Genomic DNA, 20,181 nt, shown 5'->3' on the forward strand with positions numbered 1-20,181 from the left:
GGCCGCGAGGGGCCGCGGCACTCTGCGGTCGGCTGGGCCGGCGCGGCTAGAGCGGCGCCTGGGCCCGGGCGGCGCGGCCTCCTCCCCGCCGCCGCCGCCGCGCCCCGCCCCGCGCGCCCGCCCGCGCGCCCGCCCCTCCCCGGGCCGCGGCCGTGCCCCGCGTCGCGCTCCCCCGGGATGGCCCGTGCGCCTCGGCGCTGCCTTACGGAGCACACGGCGGAGCAGCGGCGGCGGCCGCGCTCGGGGGGCGCGCGGCTGCGGCGGCGGCGGCGGCGCCGCGCGTGAGGGGCCGCCTGGGGCCGAGCGGGCGCCGCCAACATGTCGGATACCAAGGTAAAAGTTGCCGTCCGGGTCCGGCCCCTGAACCGACGAGGTGAGCAGCTTTCCGCTCTTTTTCGTTTGTGGTCGGGATGAGGGCGGGGGCAACTTTGGAAACTGCGGGGCCGCGAGGCTGGAGCGGCGGGAGCGGAGCCGGAGCCGGAGCGCCGGGGCGGAGGCGGCGCCCGCACCGGCCGCGGGGACCCGGTGCGCCGGCTCCCGGCTCCCGGCTCCCGGCTCCGGGCTCGGCCGCCTCCCGGGGGAGTCCCGCGCGGCGCGCAGAGGCGGGCTGCGGGCACGGATGCTCGGCTTGGCAACGTTCGTTTTCCCTTTTGCTTTCAGAACTGGAACTGAACACCAAGTGCGTGGTGGAGATGGAAGGGAATCAAACGGTCCTGCACCCTCCTCCTTCTAACACCAAACAGGGAGAAAGGTAAAGCGGGTGCCGAGAGGGCGGGCAGGAGGGTGCAGCCCCGCCACCTCCTGCAAGTTTGAGCCAGGAAAATGGGAGTGCTCTTGCCTATTGTTAGGAGGACGGCTTCAAGTTTGTCGCACGCTCCTGTCTAAAGCAGTTGCAAGTCCAAGTTCCTCTCTCTCCTCCCCCTTGTCCCCTCCCATCTAGAGCGGCATCAGGCAGGGCACCCCGGCCTGAACCAGGACCAGTCCGCTGTGTCCCCGGCCGGCTTCGAGGCACCCGGAGGGGGCCGGGTGGGACCCTAGAGATGATTAGTCCAATAGCCACATTTTACAGATGAGAAAACTGAGGCCTGAGGCGAGCAAGTGACCACCCCAAGGCCTGGTTCATGGAACCCAGTGCCCCTGGTTCTTTCCACCACTGTACTGTTTGCTTTATTTGGCAGAATTGTTAAGGAACTTTGTGTGTAAAATGGGGGGTGGGAGGGAACACCCCCCCACACAATAAAGCAGAACAGTTTTGTACGAGGCAGGCTCAGGCCTGGACCATTTAAGATCTATTTTTTTGTTGGTGCTGGGTTGAGATAATGCCTGAATGTAATGCGCGAATTTCGATTTTCAAGGAGACAAAAGTAGTGCCCGGAGCTGTGTAGACACTGGGGGGATGTTTAAAAGGGGCTGCATTTACTAGATGGCAACATTTGCATTTGAAAAGTGGTAACTGTTGGATCCTTATTAATTCTGCTGTATTCCACGCAACAGTATGGGAAAATGCCCTAAAATAATTTGAATATTTGGCATTTTTTTGGTAAGCCCCTGAGAAGAAAACGGTTGGAATTCATTTAGTATAGCAATGCAGTAGCTTGTAAAAATAGGAAAGAGAAACCAGGGAGATTTGACAAAATTAATTCCTCTCTGACAGAGTTTGTGTTTCTAAAAGTCACCTGTTGATTGATGTGTTACAATTTAGTGATTTTTGTTGTTGTTCTTCTTCTTCAGAGATTTTTTTCACTAAAGAGAGACTCTGAAGTAGGGTTTGTTACTTTATTGCTAAAGGAAGCAACTGCCTTCATTCTATAATCATGTGGTGTTCAGGCATAGTTTTACTAAATTTGGGGGGGAGAAATTATCAGGAGGTAAGTTTGGGAATTCTTTGCTTTTTGTGCTGAGGCTAGAAATTTTTATCCAATGTGCAAACATTCTGCTTCCTGTAGCAGATTGTTACGGTGATTGTAAACAGCTAAGTTGTATTTAAAATACGTTAAATACTTTTCAGTAATGGATGTATCCTTGAATAATATTTTTAGATACATTTTAGATATTTATAGGATTTTAGATACATTTATAGCAATGTAGTTGTATATTTCTTAGTGATAGTAAGTAAACTCATTGAGTAAATTAAGATATTTACAGATTAAATTAGTCACCCACAGCACCAACATTTCCACCCCCTCAAACTGAATATTGTTTGAGAAAAAAATTCTGCTGGGTCAGAGTCTTCAAAGCAGTCTAGGAAACAGGTAGAATGTTAACTCCTTTTATGTAGCTGTGGCTTCTGTTTCCCTTGCTGGTTTGACACCTGCTCCTTGTCACTCTTAACCATCAGGAGTGTTACTGTTAGCTACTATTTAATGAAATGAAGCTTTGTCATTTGTGGGCAGACACAGATTTAGTGTTGTGGAATTTGGATAGAAATTACAACTGTAGACGGTTGGAACTGCTAAATAATCAATTGATCATTTTTAGGGCCACCACTGCGGTTACTAATCAGCATCTTTTAAGGAATGATTTGAAGGGTGACTTGGGGATTTATCCATCTGCTTGCTTCTTGGAATAGCCCCTTATCTGGAGCTATAAGAATAGCACTGAAACATGGGTGTTCTCTTGTTCTGACCTCCTGACAGATATGATTCTTTGAGTGGTGGATGGGCCCTTTCTGTGGGATTCTGCCTGGGTACCTGTCATTCAGTTTACAGACAGACTGGGAGGAGTGAACACAGCAGTGCCGCTTGCAGGTTAGGATTACTGTCTTTGCAAGGAGGGAGGCACCAAATGCATTTTGATTTTCATTATGCGGCTTGGTTTTATGTTTCTCCAGCGGGTCTTCCCTTAAAGCAACAGTGCATTTAAAAATAGAAACAGTTCCTCCCTTGGGTTCTGGGTTGATTAATTGCAACGATGCTTCATTTTATGTTTGCAATTCATTTCTATCATTTGTTTTGGATAGAGCTCAGAGCAAGGCAAGACTATTATTTTTCTTACCTAGAAGTCCAAGGTTTGAAGTGTAAGACGTTTTAAAGTAATATTGGCAAACCTGTGTCAAATTGAAAATCACTTTTTTTTCTGAATATTGCAAGAAATTACTAATGTATTAACCATGGTTGGAAATTTAAGTTACTGGGTGAAAGCTTCCACTCCTACTAGTAAAAACAAACAAGAGTGCATTGGTTTCCAGGAAAAGAAACAGATAGGCTTAGCTTTCATAATTTTCCCCCTTTATGGAATCAAAGCCAAAACTACATGTTAAGTACTAAAAGATCACAGGTCTTCTGAGGTTAAAGATGTTTGTTTTGGTTCTGAAATTCTAAGATTATAATACACCACAGAGGTCCAGGTTAATAGTTGATGTGTTTATCAATCACCATTCTGAAACATTAAGACATATATGAATATATTTCTTAAAATACCATTGCATTACCACGCAGGAGACATTTATGAAGTTCAGATCATGCGGATACCATGCTTAGCTCAGGGGATCCAAAGATCACTACGGGCCCATTGCCTGTGCCAGAGACTCTCACCTTTGAGAGATGTGGGAAAACAGGGGAAAAAATAATTAAAATATAATGTGGTGGATTATGTAGATTACACTTTTCCCACTATATATGCCGTATCATTTGGAAATTACCTGTTTGCTCTTCTGTCTCCTCTCCTCTCCTTGAGGCTCTGAGATCTGGGAAGGCAGGTACCTTGTCTTGTCCTACTGACTTTTGTGTCCCATGCTTCCAAACAGCATCTGGCACATAGCAGGCCCTCAGCAAATGTCTGCAGTGTGATGGTTTGCAGCGTGATGGAGTGCTGAGGAGGGGCTGTGGATGTGACCCGGGGTCTTGGCATCCTTCAAAGACAGGTGGCATTTGTGCCTGTCACGTGAGTGCTAAGAGTACAGGTTCACTTTTTCAAGATCGGGAGAAAGTCTTTTGTCAAAGTGAAAGCATACCTGCCTCAAATTACTTCTGGGTGATTGTGTGTGCGTGCGTGCAGGATGTGGAATAGGGTGCGGAAGCCAGGCAGTTCATGAAGGGGGACTAGAATGAGAACCCCTAATTTGCCAAAATAGGTAATAGTTTTAAAATCAAAGTATAACCAGATGTACAGTGAAAGAACTCCTCTTGCCCCGCTTGTCACCCCTACTCTGCCCGTCCCCTCACCTCTCCCAAAAAGGTAACCACAGTCATTAACTTCTCATGCATATTTTCAAATACACACACACACACACACACACACACACACACAGACACACACATTATATATATATATATATATTTCCATAAATATCTTTTCTATAATTAAATACCAGTATATTGACTCCTTTTTTTTTTTTTTTTTTTTTGCGGTACGTGGGCCTCTCACTGTTGTGGCCTCTCCCGTTGCGGACAGGCTCCGGACGCGCAGGCTCAGCGGCCATGGCTCACGGGCCCAGCCGCTCCGCAGCATGTGGGATCTTCCCGGACCGGGGCACGAACCCACAGCCCCTGCATCAGCAGGCGGACTCTCAACCACTGCGCCACCAGGGAAGCGCTACTCCTTCATTTTTTATTTTTATTTTTTTAATATCCTGTATGGGTGGTAGTAGTGGTTTTAAAAATATACATACCCATGTGTATATGAATCTGATCTTTATAACTTTTAAGAAGTGAAGCTTTATCATGAGAGTATAATGGAACTTGCTTTCTGTAGAAATTTTTGTTCTTATTTTAAATCATTTTAAAGTAAGTGAATTGTAGGGTAAGCAGCCAAAGCAATGTGGATATATCAATATAAGCTAGCTAAGTTAGAAAGAAAAATTGTACTAAATTTAGGGTTTTAGTAAAAGAGCATCAAAGTTTTTTAACTTGCCCAGTTTTTCCATACTGCAGGGTGGGCAGTGTAACTTTTAAAGTATATGAGGGTGGGTCAGTGGAAGAATGCTACATCTTGGTCTACTGCATCTATACTTTCTAGTTTATGCGTTATATGTTGCAAGTTTTTGATTGTTTATTCCACCAGGCTGGCTTCCACTGCTATTCCAAAGTCTTCTAGGATGGTTCCTTCTGTTCAAGTATATCTGTAGACCGGAAATTTAAAAATTAGTTAAAATCATATAAAATGAAAAAGATCCATCACCTAAGAAGCAGTAATATTCCACATTATCTGATTGACTTTGAGTTTTATTGTGTTTTCTGTGTTGTTACTCTTCTCTCTGGTTCAAATATTTGTAAGAAAGCAGAGTATTTAGATTTCAATAATATAGGAGTGAGCATTCTTCATGCATGATATCAGTGGCATTTTAAAGAGTGTTATAATGGAATATTTTCATTAGCTGTCACATTTTTCATTTCTTTGCTTTACAATAAAGATAGTCATCTCTCACTTTAAAAAACAGAACTAAAGGGCTTCCCTGGTGGCGCAGTGGTTGAGAGTCTGCCTGCCGATGCATGGGACACAGATTCGTGTCCCGGTCCGGGAGGATCCCACGTGCCACGGAGTGGCTGGGCCCGTGCATCTGGAGTCTGTGCTCCGCCACGGGAGAGGCCACAGCAGTGAGAGGCCCGCGTACCGCAGGAAAAAAAAACAGTACTAAAAGTAATTATAATGCTGTGTAGATAGTGATTTAAAAATTATTTTGTTCACAGTTAAACATACATTTTGCATTATGCACTGTTGTGTGTACATATATGAAGGTTCGTGAAAAAATTTACTATTTGCAATGTGTCTGTTATTTTCTACCACCTTCTTTTTTCTTTTTAAGGGAACTTTATTTTTATTTATTTATTTTTGGCTGCATTGGGTCTTCGTTGCTGCGCGGGCTTTCTCTAGTTGTGGCAAGCAGGGGCTACTCTCATTGCGCCGTATGGGCTTCTCATTGCAGTGGCTTTTCTCATTGTGGAGCACCGGCTCACGGCGCGCAGTCTTCAGTAGTTGTGGCTCGAGGACTCTAGAGCGCAGGCTCAGTAGTTGTGGCGCACGGGCTTAGTTGCTCTGTGGCATGTGGGATCTTCCTGGACCAGGGCTCGAACCCGTATCCCCTGCATTGGCAGGTGGATTCTTAACCACTGTGTCACCAGGGAAGCCCTACCTGCTTTTGTTTTAATTCATTTAAGAAATGATGGTTGTGACTTACAGAATTAATTTCACAACCTGCTAAATGGTCACAAGTTTATAATTTGAAAAATACAAGTTTAGTGGCTAAGAGGTTGGGTTCTGCATACATATATTTGTATATATATTTTAAAATCAGTGTAATAGTTTGAAGTGTGAAGTAGTTTTATAATTTATAAAGGCTATGGTTTAAAAAGAAGAATCCTCTTCATTTTTAGTCCCAGAGGCAGCCACATATAGTGATTTTAGCTTATTCTTTTGGAATTTCCCTCCATATTTCTGAGTAACATGCTGGTAATGCTAGTTTTTAATTCGTTCTCTGTTCTCTTTCTGTGCCTTATTCTCACCCCATCCCCGAATTCTCCCCATCCCCCATTTTCCCAATATAGTTATATAATGTATCAATATTTAGTGTTTCCATTATTTAAATGACTGTATAGAACATTATTTACAGTTGAGCCATATACTCTTCCATGATTTCTCCTATCATACAAAACTTTTTGTTTTCCCTGGAGTTAATAATTGTTTTTATTTTTTTCCTTTCTCTCTAATTTGCTTCTTTTCTACGTACTTACCCTTAATTCAACATTTAAATTATCTGTCCCTTGCCCACATCTCCTTTCAAGACATTTGGATATATCAAGTGCTCTCTTGATTTCATCTTCTTAGAGACATTTCTCCTTGACCCTTCTAACATGTTCCTTTATGAACTGGTAACCTTCTCTGCCTGATGTAGCTGTCATCCTGTGAGTTCCTGTCACATCATTCTGAGAATTCCTTTTATTTCTCTTCTGTGTGGAATCTGTTTTTCTGTTTCCTTTTTCTTTCTTGGTTTACTGCCTCAATTTTGTAGAGCATATGCTTTGGTAGCTTCCTGAGAAAGAATGTTTGGGAGGTAAGGGATTTTGAAACCATGAAAATATCTTCATTCCACCCACTTACCTCGTTAATAGTTTGGATGGGTATCAAATTCTATTTTGAAGATATTGTTGCTTTAATGTCTTCTAGCTTCCAGTGTTTCTCTTGAGAAGTCCAAAGCTATTTGGATTTCTAATCCTTTAGACGTGACCTAGATTTTCCCTTTCTGGAATCCTATAGAATATTTTCTTCCCCATTTTTGTGAAATCACAATGGTGGGCCTTTTGGACCTGGAAACTTGCATCCTTCAGTTCTTAAAAAAGAAATTATTGAATTAATTCATTAGCAAACACTTTTTAAAATTTACTCAGTTCTTTTCTAGAACACTTATTTGGACATGGGGTTTCCTGAACTGGTCCTCTAATTATTTTTCTTTTCTACTTTTTAATCTCTTGTTTTTATTCAACCTTCTGGGAGATTTCATCTACTTTATCTTTCAACCCTATGTTTAATTTTTATCATATATTTAATTTCCAAGAACTCTTACAGTCTTTTTTTGTTTGTTTTTTAAATAGCATCCTATGCTTGTTTTCTGGTTGTGGCATTTTCGGTGTCTTTCTGAGGACACTAATGATAGTTTCCTCTATATAATCGATATAGATTTTGGGCTTTCTCTAGGACAAGGACCATATATGATTTATCTTTGTGTTCTTAGGGCCTAGATTCAAGAATGCCCAGCACACAGAAAGCATTTTGTAAATTCTCTTTGTTGTTTTAAAAAAAATTATTATTATTAAATGGTTCTGTCAACTCCCTTTTCTTTTTAGCTTCCAACAATAGAAATAAAAATGCTTTTCTTTTTCTTAAGAGCACGTGTAAATGCTAGAATTAAAGGTAGTAGCTGCCTTATACAACTCTTAGCTACCCACATTAATGAAGATAATCAGTGTAATCAGTACAAAAGCTGGAAAAATTAGAAAAATCCTGTTTTTGTATCACTATTGCAAAAATTTTAGTTAGGAGATTTTTTTTTTTTTTTTTGGTCATCATTCATTTTAAAATATGTATGCTTATTGGGCTGGGGAAAGTTTTCAAAATGATACCAAACTGGCCAGTTTATCATCCTACCACTTGGCTTCTTCTGGCAAAATCTAGTTAGAGATAAGTGGATAACTTGGATTGTTTCCAATTTTCAATAAAATTACACATGCTGTGCACTCATTTTTTTTTTTTTTTTTTTTTTTTTGTGGTACGCGGGCCTCTCACTGCCGTGGCCTCTCCAACCGCGGGGCACAGGCTCCGGACGCGTCTGGCAAAATCTAGTTAGAGATAAGTGGATAACTTGGATTGTTTCCAATTTTCAATAAAATTACACATGCTGTGCACTCATTTTTTTTTTTTTTTTTTTTTTTTTGTGGTACGCGGGCCTCTCACTGCCGTGGCCTCTCCAACCGCGGAGCACAGGCTCCGGACGCGCAGGCCCAGCGGCCATGGCCCACGGGCCCAGCCGCTCCGCAGCATGCGGGATCCCCCCGGACCGGGGCACGAACCCGTGCACCCTGCATCGACAGGCGGACTCTCAACCACTGCGCCACCAGGGAAGCCCATGCTGTGCACTCATATTTTAAAGAAATTTATAGGCCTTCCCTGGTGGCGCAGTGGTTAAGAATCTGCCTGCCAATGTAGGGGACACAGGTTCAAGCCCTGGTCTGGGAAGATCCCACATGCTGTGGAGCAACTAAGCCCGTGTGCCACAACTACTGAGCCTGCACTCTAGAGCCTGCGAGCCACAACTACTGAGCCCACTCACCACAACTACTGAAGCCCACATGCCTGGAGCCTGTGCTCCACAAGAGAAGCCACCGCAGTGGGAAGCTCGTGTACCGCAGCAAAAAGAGAAGCCACCGCAGTGAGAAGCTCGTGTACCGCAGCAAAGAGTAGCCCCTGCTCACCGCAACTAGAGAGAGCCCGTGTGCAGCAACGAAGACCCAACACAGACAAAAATAATAATAATAAAAAAAAAGAAATTTATAAGAAAAAGTCTTCCACAGATAGTAAGCTTTCTGAAGACATCAAGGTCTCTCAGTTATTCAACCACAGTTAACCCTTTCTCAGATCTTCCCTGGAGCTATTGAGAGTTTAAAGGAGTTTGGAGAACATTACTGGCAAATGAAACGGAGAAACCAACAAGACATATAGAAACGCTCAGAAAGAGAACTTTGTACCTTCACAACATAGGAAATGAAGTTTACTAACAACACAGCTGTCAATAAAGGAAGTATGCTAAAATTCACATTAAAACAATCAAGAGTTGATTTATATGGGATTCAGGAGCTATCTTTTCAAAGATTACACAATATTTCTGGGAATTTAGATCTGCAAATATAAGAAGAAAATATGAGAAATTCTTCCTTGGAAATTAGTTTATTTGGCATTTTACCATCCAACAACTATGTGGAAACTAAATAAGCATGGGAAAAATGTCAAGTTTTCACATCTCTAAAATTTTATTGTAAAAATGGGTAATTCTTATATTTGTAAGATCTAAGGTTAAAAAAAGAAAAGTAGAGAAGAGAAATTCTTGTAGACTCTCAGAATTAGGAGGACAACCAGTCCAAGCCTCATCATTTGCTTGAATGCAGTCTTGATTTCATTTTACTATGAGATGAACAATTCGGTGAATAATTGATGAAGCAGTAGAACTGTTTTACCAAATCATTCTTGAAATGAACTTTTCACGTCAAAGCACAGTTGTATCTTTTAAAAAGATTGCTTCCTTATATAATCTAAAATGTTTTATAAGAAGCATGACAGAAATTTAAAAGCGGGGTGGGGGCAGGGGGAAGGTATCATTGTCTGGGCAAACCTAACAAATCCATTATTCTTATTTTTCCCCTTCCTTCATTTTGTCCTTGTCCATATAATATAAATATTTGTAATTACAATTTTGTGTTTTGCTTTTCTCGCATTTATATTTTGTCATGCAACATAGTTTTCATAATTATAATTTTAATTATTGAGTAGTTTGTTGAGTTTCATAATTTTAAACCATATTTCTATATTTCTGGACCTGAAAGTTGTTCCTCTTAATGATTGTAAATAACTGAGAGCATCTTCAAGGAACTTTTCAAGAATCCTTTGCTAATTGCAAGGCATTTCTTCCCAGGCAAGCTTGCTACCACAAAAATACATCTTTGAAATTGCATGACAGCATGAACTATTCCCGTATATTACAATGGAGTTAAAAGTTGATAATTTTCAGATTTAAGTATGAGCTAGATCATGGAAAAAATGATTTTGTGTGGACAGTAATAATCCAGGGGTTCTCACACTTAAGAGTGCATCAGGGGACTTCCCTGGTGGTCCAGTGGTTAAGAATCTGCATTCCAATGAAGGGGATGCGGGTTCAATCCCTGGTCAGGGAACTAAGATCTCACATGGCATGGGGCAACTAAGCTCACATGCGGCAACTACTGAGCCCTCGTGCCGTAACTACTGAGCCCGTGTGCCACAACTAGAGAAAAAGCCCGCATGCCACAATGAAGAGCCCACGTGCTGCAGCTAAGTTCCGATGCAGCCAAATAAATAAATATCAAGAAAAGAAAAAAACAGTCCCACCCAAAAGGTTCTGATCCAGTAGCTTGACTTGAGAATTTGCATTTCTAACAAGTTCCCAGGTGATGCTGATGCTGTTAGTTCCGGACCAAGCTTTGAGAATCACTGCTTTAGACCAGGACTGTCCAATAGAATTTTCTGTGATGATGGAAATGTTTTACACATCTGCTGTCCAATATGGTGACCACTGGCCACGCATGATTACTGAGCACTTGAAATGGGGCTAGTGCAACCAAAGAACTGAATTTTAAGTTTTATTTCATTTTCATTAGTTTAAATTTAAACTGCAGGTGGCTACTGTATTGGACAGTAGGGGTCTGGACATGGTTCTAAACCTTGGTTGCACGTTAGAATCACCTGGGGGGCTTTAACAATCGATGCCTGGGTCCTACCCCCAGAGTTTCTGGCTTAATTGGGCTGTAGTGCGCCTTAGGCACTGGGATTTTTAAACGCTTTCCAGATGTCCCAGTTATGATTGTTGTTTAACAAGTCATCCCTCAAGTTAGTGGTCTGAAACCACCATTTTTTAATGCCCCTGGACTCTGTGGGTCAGGAATTTGGGCAAAGTAGATATGACTTGTCTCTGCTCCTCAGCGTCTGGGGCCTCATCTTGAAGACTAGAAGTCTGAGGGTGTGGCCATCGGAGGGCTTGACCGGGTTGAACATCGGAGGTGGTTAGCGCACATGGTTAGTAGTTGACTCCCACGTGTAGTGAAGGTTGACAAACACTGATCTAGTTTAATAAAGCAGGTTTTAAAGCCCAGTTTCACAGCTTGTCCTTTGGTTTATTTTACCATTCTGATTGTGATCATGTATGCAAATTCTCATAACCATTAACGTTCTCAAAACTAAAGTCTGAAAGCCTCATAAAATCAGCCTAAATATTTACCTTATTAAGGTGACTTATGGAACTGTAATAGGGTCTTCATATTATTATGAAAGTTAAGCCTCACAAAGTTAAATAAATTCTCTCCCATTTGAGAAAAGCCTCCTATTCTCTAGCCAGGTGTATTTAATCAAAATACCTCTTCTTATTTGTTTTTACTTAAATTGTGGCAGAGGGGGAAGGCATTACCTCCATTATCTAGATACAGGGTACTTGCCTATCCTTCAGCTGACTCCTCCGCCTGACTTCTTGGGAAGCACAGGTTTCTCAGCTTTCTAATGGCCTGTGGACCACAGTTCCCTGCTTCAGGCCCTGGAACTATGTGGCAGTCCCAACCTCAACTCCTGTACCATTGCAGAGCCCTAGGGACCCCGTCTGTGTGGAGGCTCAGGATGATGTGATGACTGGATGGGAAGTCTGGATGCTGCAGGGTCCTGCCACTAACGTGGTCTGTATTCTTGAGCTAGCCATTAACACTTCATCTGTCAAACTGCGGGCTAAACTAGGTAACCGGTAAGGTTTTTTAAGCTCTAAAATGTAGATTTATCCCAACTATACTTACATGTAGAGTTGAATCAAATAGAGTAATAGGTAACATTTACAGGGGCTGAAATGGGTTGGGTTGTAATTTACTTCTTGTCAGAGTGTTAGGAAAACCGGGGAGGAAGGGTCACTGTTCTTGGGAGGCTCTGTTTGCCTGCAGTAGCTGATGCGAGAATTGAAGGTGTCAAGTGAAATAAGACAGCCACTAGCTCCAGATAGCTGAAGCCATTATCAGCTAGCTGGGGAGCCTGGGTTCATTACAGACATTCTACATGCCTCCTGTCTCAGCTAGGACAGCAGGTTTTATACGTGTCTACAGGGCATTATAAATCTTCTGATTTGGTCCTTTCTATTAGTTTTTATCTTGTACAGTTGTGTTCTTTTGGGGAACCAGTGATTTTTAAGCTGTTCTTTCAGGCATACAGCTGTTTTATGTGATAAGTCTGTATGTATGGGGGTGGAGAAATGACATTTCCAGAGCTGTTAGCCTAAAACTTACTTGGGCAGTTTGTTTTGTTTCTGAGGGTTCTGTTATAACCTAACCAAAAGTATGGGTAATTCCCAATATTTCTTATCTTCAACTGTGAGATGAATTCTGTTTAGTGGGAGAGAGAGAGAGAGGGAGGGAGAGAGAGAGAGAGAGAGAGAGAGAGAGAGAGAGAGAGAGAGAGGGAGAGAGAGAGAGAGAGAGAGAGAGAGAGAGAGAGAGAGAGAGAGTGTGTGTTTCTTTTCGGGTTTGTGTCCTCTTACCCATTCTTTTGAAAGCAGAGTGGAGTTATTGATTCAGTCTGACCCTTTAGAGTCTGGTCTGTAGGTGTGATGAGCTTTGCTACTGTTAGAAGAGGTGTGAGGAAAGCATCTGTGTGCAGTTGCCTTGAGAGAAGTAGTTCGGAGCCTTGTTTTTTTAAAAGACAGGGAACAGGAAGGAAGGCTTTGAGGAAAGGGAAGCTTTACCGTTTGTTGTTGGCTCTTTGTGTTGTCTTGAAGAGACACTCCCTAGATTGTACACCCACCATGAATGACCACAACTATTCATGTATCTCAAGCTGGGAGCCTCAGGGGAAAATCAGAAAGGGCAAAACCATGCTGAACTGCCCAGGCATTCTGTTGCAATATTGAGTAGATTTATCCCCAGTTTTGGAAGGACCATGCAGGAAACCCTCATGTAGTTTGTAGAGCAGATTAATAAGCCTTTAAATATACTTACATTTTGTAGTTTAATAAAACAAGTCCTCAGAATTGATGCTTTGTGTGCCCACCTATCTATAATCCCAGCTCAGTAGAGAATGTGTCAAGATGTATAGCTGAACTTGTAACTGCTCTTTTTTAAATTGGATAACAAACTGCTAGCGTTTTTTGTTTTGTTTTGTCTTTTGTTCTCTATCTTTAATGACTTCTATTTATATTGTTAATTAAAGTTTAGTATTCCCTGTACAAATTGTAACAGGGGATGGTTACATTATTGTGTTAAGAAAGAGCCTTAAAAGTACTTGTTTCAAGGGTAATGCTTTGAGTAAGGAGGAAGAAGTGAGGTAGGGAAAGCTTATCAAGATAATGGTGTTAAATTTGAGCAGCCTTATCCAGTTTTAAACATCTGCCTTTTTTGATCTAGAGTTACTGTAACAAACAGGTAACATTAGCATGGTAATGTAACTACGTTTGTTTTGTTTTGTTTTTGTTTTTGACGCCTTTAAGTTTTGCTGGCTTTGATAGTTATCAATAGAATAGTATTCCCCTCTCTGCAATGACAGCTTAGTCTGCGTGTTTGTGATGAATTATGCAGTGGAAATAATTTTTCCCAATTTTTTTTCTTTTGAATACTGAACAAAGAGTCTTCCTTATTTGTGTGTATAAATGAATTTTTCTGAATGGCAGGGTACATCTTTGCTTTTGTAGTTTGATACATTGAAATAACCTCACCCATCTATTTAAAAGTTAGCCCAGATAAAGTTTAAATGTTCATAAGTATGTGAATTACTTTGTATTTGAGCCAGAGCTTTTACTCAATGAAAGGAAATCTTTTTTTTGCCTTTTGTGTGTTTCTGTGGCCATCCTGTTGGGTGTAAATATCTAGTTTTGTAAAACACTATCAAGTATTGTGACAGAATGATGTAGTGGTCCAGAGCCACTCAGAGGACTTGGGAGACCAACTGCTTATATTTGAAACTGATTATGTAACTGACCAGCTGCAAAATGTCCGGCAAGTCCCTTAACCCTCTGTGCCTGTGTAGTTCCTCATCGGTAAAATGGGAATAATAAAATTACAGACCCATAGCGGTTGTGAGGATTACCTGGAAAATCTGGGTTCACCTCTTGGTGGGTGTCAGAGAGGGAGAAGGAGGATTTATTACTTGTAGCAAGTAAGGAGAACACCAGGGATCTTTCTGAAAGCTGTAGCTCCCCAGCAGCAGAATTGGGGAAGTTTTAAGCTAAGGGTACGTGCATATTCATGAAGGGGCTTGAGCCCAGGAGAATTCAGCATAGAATTGGGGCAAAGGTCAACAGAGTCCAGGCTTTAGTTGATTGAAGTCACAAAAGGTCAACTTCATCATTCTGTCCTCCACCAGAGTGGGGACCTTATTTCCTACAGACTCAGAAATATGTATCAGATTACTGTGTATACCCCTTGAGGAGGAGCTAGGACTCTGTTTTATCGCTGAACTGGGTTTCTTGACTGCTTTCCCTTTGTTCCTGCATCCCCTCGCTTCATTTAAGAGCATTAATTACTGAGACCTGTTCAAGGGCAAGCATTGTGGCCAGGCTTAGATCCCAAAATGGCTTAGGTCAAAATGGCTTCTCTTCTGTCAAGGGAGCCATGCCTGGTTCACTTCCTCCAGGGACCCCCTACCCCATCTGTTTATAATAGCAGGGTACCTTGCACAGAGCACACATTAAGTGTTGACAATTTAATATTTTTATTAACATGGAACACTTAAAGCTTGTTGACCTACGCTTTGCTTCTCATTCCAAGTTTAATAAATGAGGTTTTTTTTTTAACACCTAAGAAGAGCAATTAAAGAAGGACGTCTCTGGGTTTCCCTGGTGGCGCAGTGGTTGAGAGTCCGCCTGCCGATGCAGGGGACACGGGTTCGTTCCCCGGTCCGGGAGGATCCCACATGCCGCGGAGCGGCTGGGCCTGTGAGCCATGGCCGCTGAGCCTGCGCATCCGGAGCCTGTGCTCTGCAACGGGAGAGGCCACAGCGGTGGGAGGCCCCGCGTACCGCAAAGGAAAAAAAAAAAAAAAGAAAAAAGGACATCTCAAAATTTTTGCTTTTAATTGTTATGAATTTTCTGATTACTTCTGATTTAAATGTGTACACTTCATGCAGTATGTGGTGACACTTTGTGGTGTTAAATCAGACACTTGCCATGTCTCAGCTGACAGACCACAGGAGCAGTGCTCTGTGGAGATGGATGTGTTGAATTTTGTTGAAAGGGAAATTCCTTCTATGACAGGTGTTCACCAGTCTGGTCATTTGGCAGTCATTCATTTGGGTAAAGAATATATGCCCATAAATTGTATGTGAACACATTAGGAAGTGTAATTTTTTGACAAAATTTTAACATGTTTGTAAAAGTATGTTTGGGAAGAATGGGGGGCTGGCGATGGGAGGGTGCACCAAAGCTCCGGGATAAGATCTGAGGGGGAAAACCGCAGTGCAAAGAGCTTACCCTGGAATTTGACGCATTGCCAAACTATCTGAATAACAAGAGAGTTCCAGGTAGTGGGTGTCCATCCATTGTTTCCTTAGACACAGTACATTCTCAGTAAATGTCTGTTGTGCTTGATTGTATTTCTGTTAATTGGATATATGGTTACTAGGCTGTAGTTAGTATAGGAGATTTGTAGGTGGTCAGTACTACCTAGTCATAGACTGACTTCTGAGGAGATGAACATCTGAAGCTACTGAAACATTGTATTCAGTAATATTGGGTTTCTATGCTTTTTTTTTTTTTTTTTTTTTTTCTTTCTGAGGAAACTGACTTTATTATCCCAGTCCCCAGGCTGGTGACTCTTGTTCCAATGTTTACCATACTGGAGACATGGACTCAGGGCCTCTCTATTAAAAATTCAAAATAGAGATATAGTTTTTCTTGTATATCTGGTTCTCTGGCACCCCTTAACTGAATATACATTATCCTGAACTCTCTTATTTATTTAATTGTTTGTTGGTAATCTTCTGGTTTTTGGTAGTCTTTCACTGACACACTAAAATTCAGAAAATACATTTAGGCTATTTCACAGAAATATTCGAGTTTCCTTTGAACTTACTAGTCATTTTCTTAAACATTTTTTGCAAAAAGATATACAAATATGGAAACCTAAATGCATGTAGATTTGTGGGTTTTTTTAAATAAGGGAGCGATGTACGCCTTCTCAGAAATTTTGGTCAGATTATCCAATTTCCTGTGTGCAGAAATACATGAAAACTAAAGCGGAAGATAAAGAAGAATGTTGATGTACTAAATACTTCGTACATTTACGTGCATGATCGTCACGTGTGTGCTTTGCTTTTCTCCGTTCTCCCTCTACGTGTCAAACACCTCGGCCAGCACTCCCAGCCTGTGGCTTTGTAAGTGGGGAAAACACAGGCATGTTCCTCCCGTTTGCCTCACCCTCTCTCAGCTGTATCCTTTGATGTCTTCCAGGCTCTCAGAGTTTGGTGCTGCTGCCCTTGTCCCACCCCTGGAAGCAGAGAACTTGATGGGGCGGTGGGAGGAGGAAGAATTAAAGGCATGGAATTGGCCTGGGCCCTGACCTTCCTGGCCCTCGTCAGAGCCGTCTCAGTTATCTGGAGTCAGCATTAGGCTGCGACTGGGGAGACAGGGTCAGACTGCATGTGCCCCATTCCGTAGCTGGAATGTTTTAAAGTATCTGCGGTATGTATTAGGTATCTTCAATTTTCATTTGGGAAGATAAAGCCTTTTTTTACTTGATTAGTCAGCCTTCATGGTTAAACTGGCTGTTAATCAGCATGAATCAGGGCCTGTCAGAGTATCATTCCGGGTGGGACCCTGAATGCAGAGGAACATTTTTATTTCAGGATTCTGAGACGGGATCTAATGACAACATGAAAGTGAAGCGATTTCACATCAGTTACACGCTTACAGCAATTTGCCTGCTTCGGTTACCGGTGTGTGTTTGATTCTGATCAATTTCAATGCTGTCTTTGACTGAAAGTCTGGATCCTGGATAGGCCTGGCTCTGGGAACTCCTCCCTAAGCCTCTCATTTAGTGAATTCTTTCTAGGGATGTCACTGATAGGTCCTGGTAGGCGTGTTGAGCAGAAAGAGGTTATAGCCGTTCGGAAGCCTTGAATCCGTTACCCTGATCATTCTGGTGCCTTTTCTCCATCCATGTGGCCAAAACCTGTGGCCCTGAGTAAAGACAGAAATAAGTATTGCAGAAGGCCGGCTTGTTCACATGTGTTTGCCTACAGTGGGCTGCTGTGAACGTGCAGGCAGGTTGGTCCTTGATCTGATTTGGAGTTGGTTAAGTAGGAGTAATGTGGTATTTGTGGTGGGTACTGAAAACTCGTTCGGATTTGAATGTGTAGAAAACCAAACCACAGCTACCTCTTTCTGGCATCTCCTCCTTGAAATCACCAAGCCCCTGGGTAGAATGAGGTAATTTTAGAGTACCCTCACTTGTAATGTTTGCAGTGCAAATGCTTGCTAGCCAGAGCCCCGTGGTCCCATTCTTGAAGCCACCACTGCCCTGCTCGTCCCACAGGTGCCCCGTGTCATTAGGAAGTAGCGGGCTGCCCTTTTCTGAGCAAGGTGGAATTGAGAGAAGCTGTAGTTTAGGAACTGGTGTGCATTTCGGGGCCTATACACTGGGAAAAAACAATACCGTTCATGTTTCTAGTTTTCTGAAAAGCTGACTTTCGCGAAAGCTCTTCAGTTGCTTGTGGCTTCTCGCTTGCAGTATGTGGCCCTTTAATAAAGACTTGTGCTTTGACAGCAGAGTATCACATCAGCACATACAGCCACGTGGCACTGGCATCCTGACTGTATGTCCCTGTGTGAAAGTTGTCAGCGGGGGCAGAGGCCCTGGCCAGTATCTGGTGCCACCTGCTCTGGGGGCTGTTGCGTGGAGGCCAGCCAGGTGGGAACTGCCTAGTATCTCCTACACTCGCTCCGACGGGGGCGGCAGATAGATGCTAACAGGGCTCCTTGCTGTTTTGCACAGGTTAGTGAATGATCTTTGGGGTGTGTCAGTCTTCCGAACTTGAAGCACTTGTTTCTCATTTTGGCCAGGCTCTAGCCTTGACATTGGGCTGGACTTTTGGGAAGAAGCTTGGCATTTTATATTTTAATAAACTGTCCAATCTTCTTTGTCTCTTTTGGTGGTTGGGGAGCTCTGTGGGTGGTGGAGAGGAGATAGAGCACATGTAGGCATCGTGTGGGTACCTTAGTCCAAGTGCACCGACCACTTGCCACCTCCACCCCAAAGGTCAGCTGATCCCCTTGGAGGGTGGGCACATGTGGACAGGCCTGCTCTGAAGAGGCCGCCCAGGGATTCTGGTTACGTGGCTCAGGAACCCTAGCTGTGTGAAGAGCTCTTCCAGGCTCCTGGTCCTTCTCCACTAGCGTCTAGAGTGTTTTCCAGGTTTGAGGCATGGCTTACTGTGAACATTTTGTTAGTGCATGTGTGCATGCTTGTGTACTTGCTTATTTGTTTATTTAGCTTATCTGCAAGCAGAATGATATTTGTAAAGTGCCTTGTGTTCATTTACTGACAGTTCATTATAGCTCTGTGAGTTCTGTCATGGAGTGCTGAGTAAATGTTTCCAAATACTTGAGTGGAAGATAATAATAACCAACTTCATGGCCCTGGAGAATTTGTGCAAATGGCTTATTGCCCCTTCTAGATGTAAACTTAGGGCAGAACCCCTGGTTTTATTTATCTTCGGTTTCTTTGTTCCTCTCCCCCAGTAGCCAGCACATGCCTCGTATATAGTAGGTGCCTCCTAGATGTTTATGATTGGATACTGTGAAAGATATGGATATGCATTTTACAAGAACTGTGCCTGGTACATGAGTCTATGGGTGGAGTGTTTTTATTGGATCCTCAGGCTGTGTCTGTCATGTCATTTGTGGTTTTGCCACTTCTAGTCTGGGCCTTATGAGACCTTTAATTTTTGCATTCTATTATTACATAGTTACAGGCTCTGCACTGTTATGTGATCTGTTTGTCTTTGATAATGGCAGTACAAACGTGGCTCTTGAGCCTTACAACTTTGACTACCACTGCCCGGGGCTGACAAGCAGAGGCCGTAGCTGCTTAGTATCACTTAAGTAAAGGTCGATCCAGCCATGGGGTCACCCAGACTTTGACAAAGTTCACGTTTTTAATGTCTGCTGCGTAACGTATGTGGCAGCCTCAGCAGCAAGCTCTGTACAGGTAACTAGCAGAAGAGAATCCTGTCCTGGGCCAAGTCATGAGGTTAGGTATGTTTCACTGCCTGTAGTGCTAGAGCTTTTGTCTGCCCCAGAGGTGGTATGCGGTCCCAGACTTGGGTGGATCCTAGAGCAAGCTGACTTGGTTGGCACTGACGTGAGTCAATATGAGAAGAGAGGAGGTGCTATGGGGAGAGCCGGGTGGGGGCACAGAACTGAGAGGAAGGGAGGATGCTGGGGTGGTGGGGAGTTGCCCATGCATCTTCCTCCAGCTTCATCTGGAGTCCGGTGCCTGTTACCCTGGGTCAGCTCCCTGAGTTTTAGGGGCTGCTGGCCCACTTACTCTTCTTTCTCCTAGTGGGTAAGGGCACCTCTCATCCTCTGGTTCCTAGGCAGTTGGGTTGATTCGGCATCTTTTTCTCGTTCTCGAGGCAGTGTTTTTGTTGTTGTTTTAATTCTGAAGCGCACATACCAAATGCTGCTCCTAAGATGGTCACTCTCCCAGGGGTTCTTTGAGGGCGGTGGGCAGTTTGTAGCACATTGTCCAAGAATGCACATTGGAGTGGGAGTCATGTGAGAATGGCACTCTATAGGGATAGCTTTGAATCTGTTTTTATTTATATTTTAAGGTAAACTATTACAGACTTTATTAAGATTATACAGCCGTTGTAGACTTTATTTAATAAGCACTTTAATGACAAGTTACTTTTTTTTTTTTTTTTTTTTTTTTTTTTTTTGCGGTACGCGGGCCTCTCACTGTTGTGGCCTCTCCCGTTGCGGAG

General features: G+C 43.0%; 1 protein-coding gene across 1 annotated transcript in view; it reads left to right on the forward strand.

Moving 5' to 3' along the window:
* Nucleotides 1-263: 263 nt before the first annotated feature.
* KIF13A (kinesin family member 13A) overlaps nt 264-20,181 on the forward strand; it is a 227,081-nt gene continuing 207,163 nt past the window's right edge. The window contains 2 exon segments of the mRNA XM_055079543.1: nt 264-373; nt 661-751. Coding sequence (XP_054935518.1) covers nt 319-373; nt 661-751 — 146 coding nt within the window. The 5' untranslated portion in view covers nt 264-318.

Source organism: Physeter macrocephalus, chromosome 18 (genome assembly GCF_002837175.3).
Source record: "Physeter macrocephalus isolate SW-GA chromosome 18, ASM283717v5, whole genome shotgun sequence".
Taxonomy (NCBI): Eukaryota; Metazoa; Chordata; class Mammalia; order Artiodactyla; family Physeteridae; genus Physeter; species Physeter macrocephalus.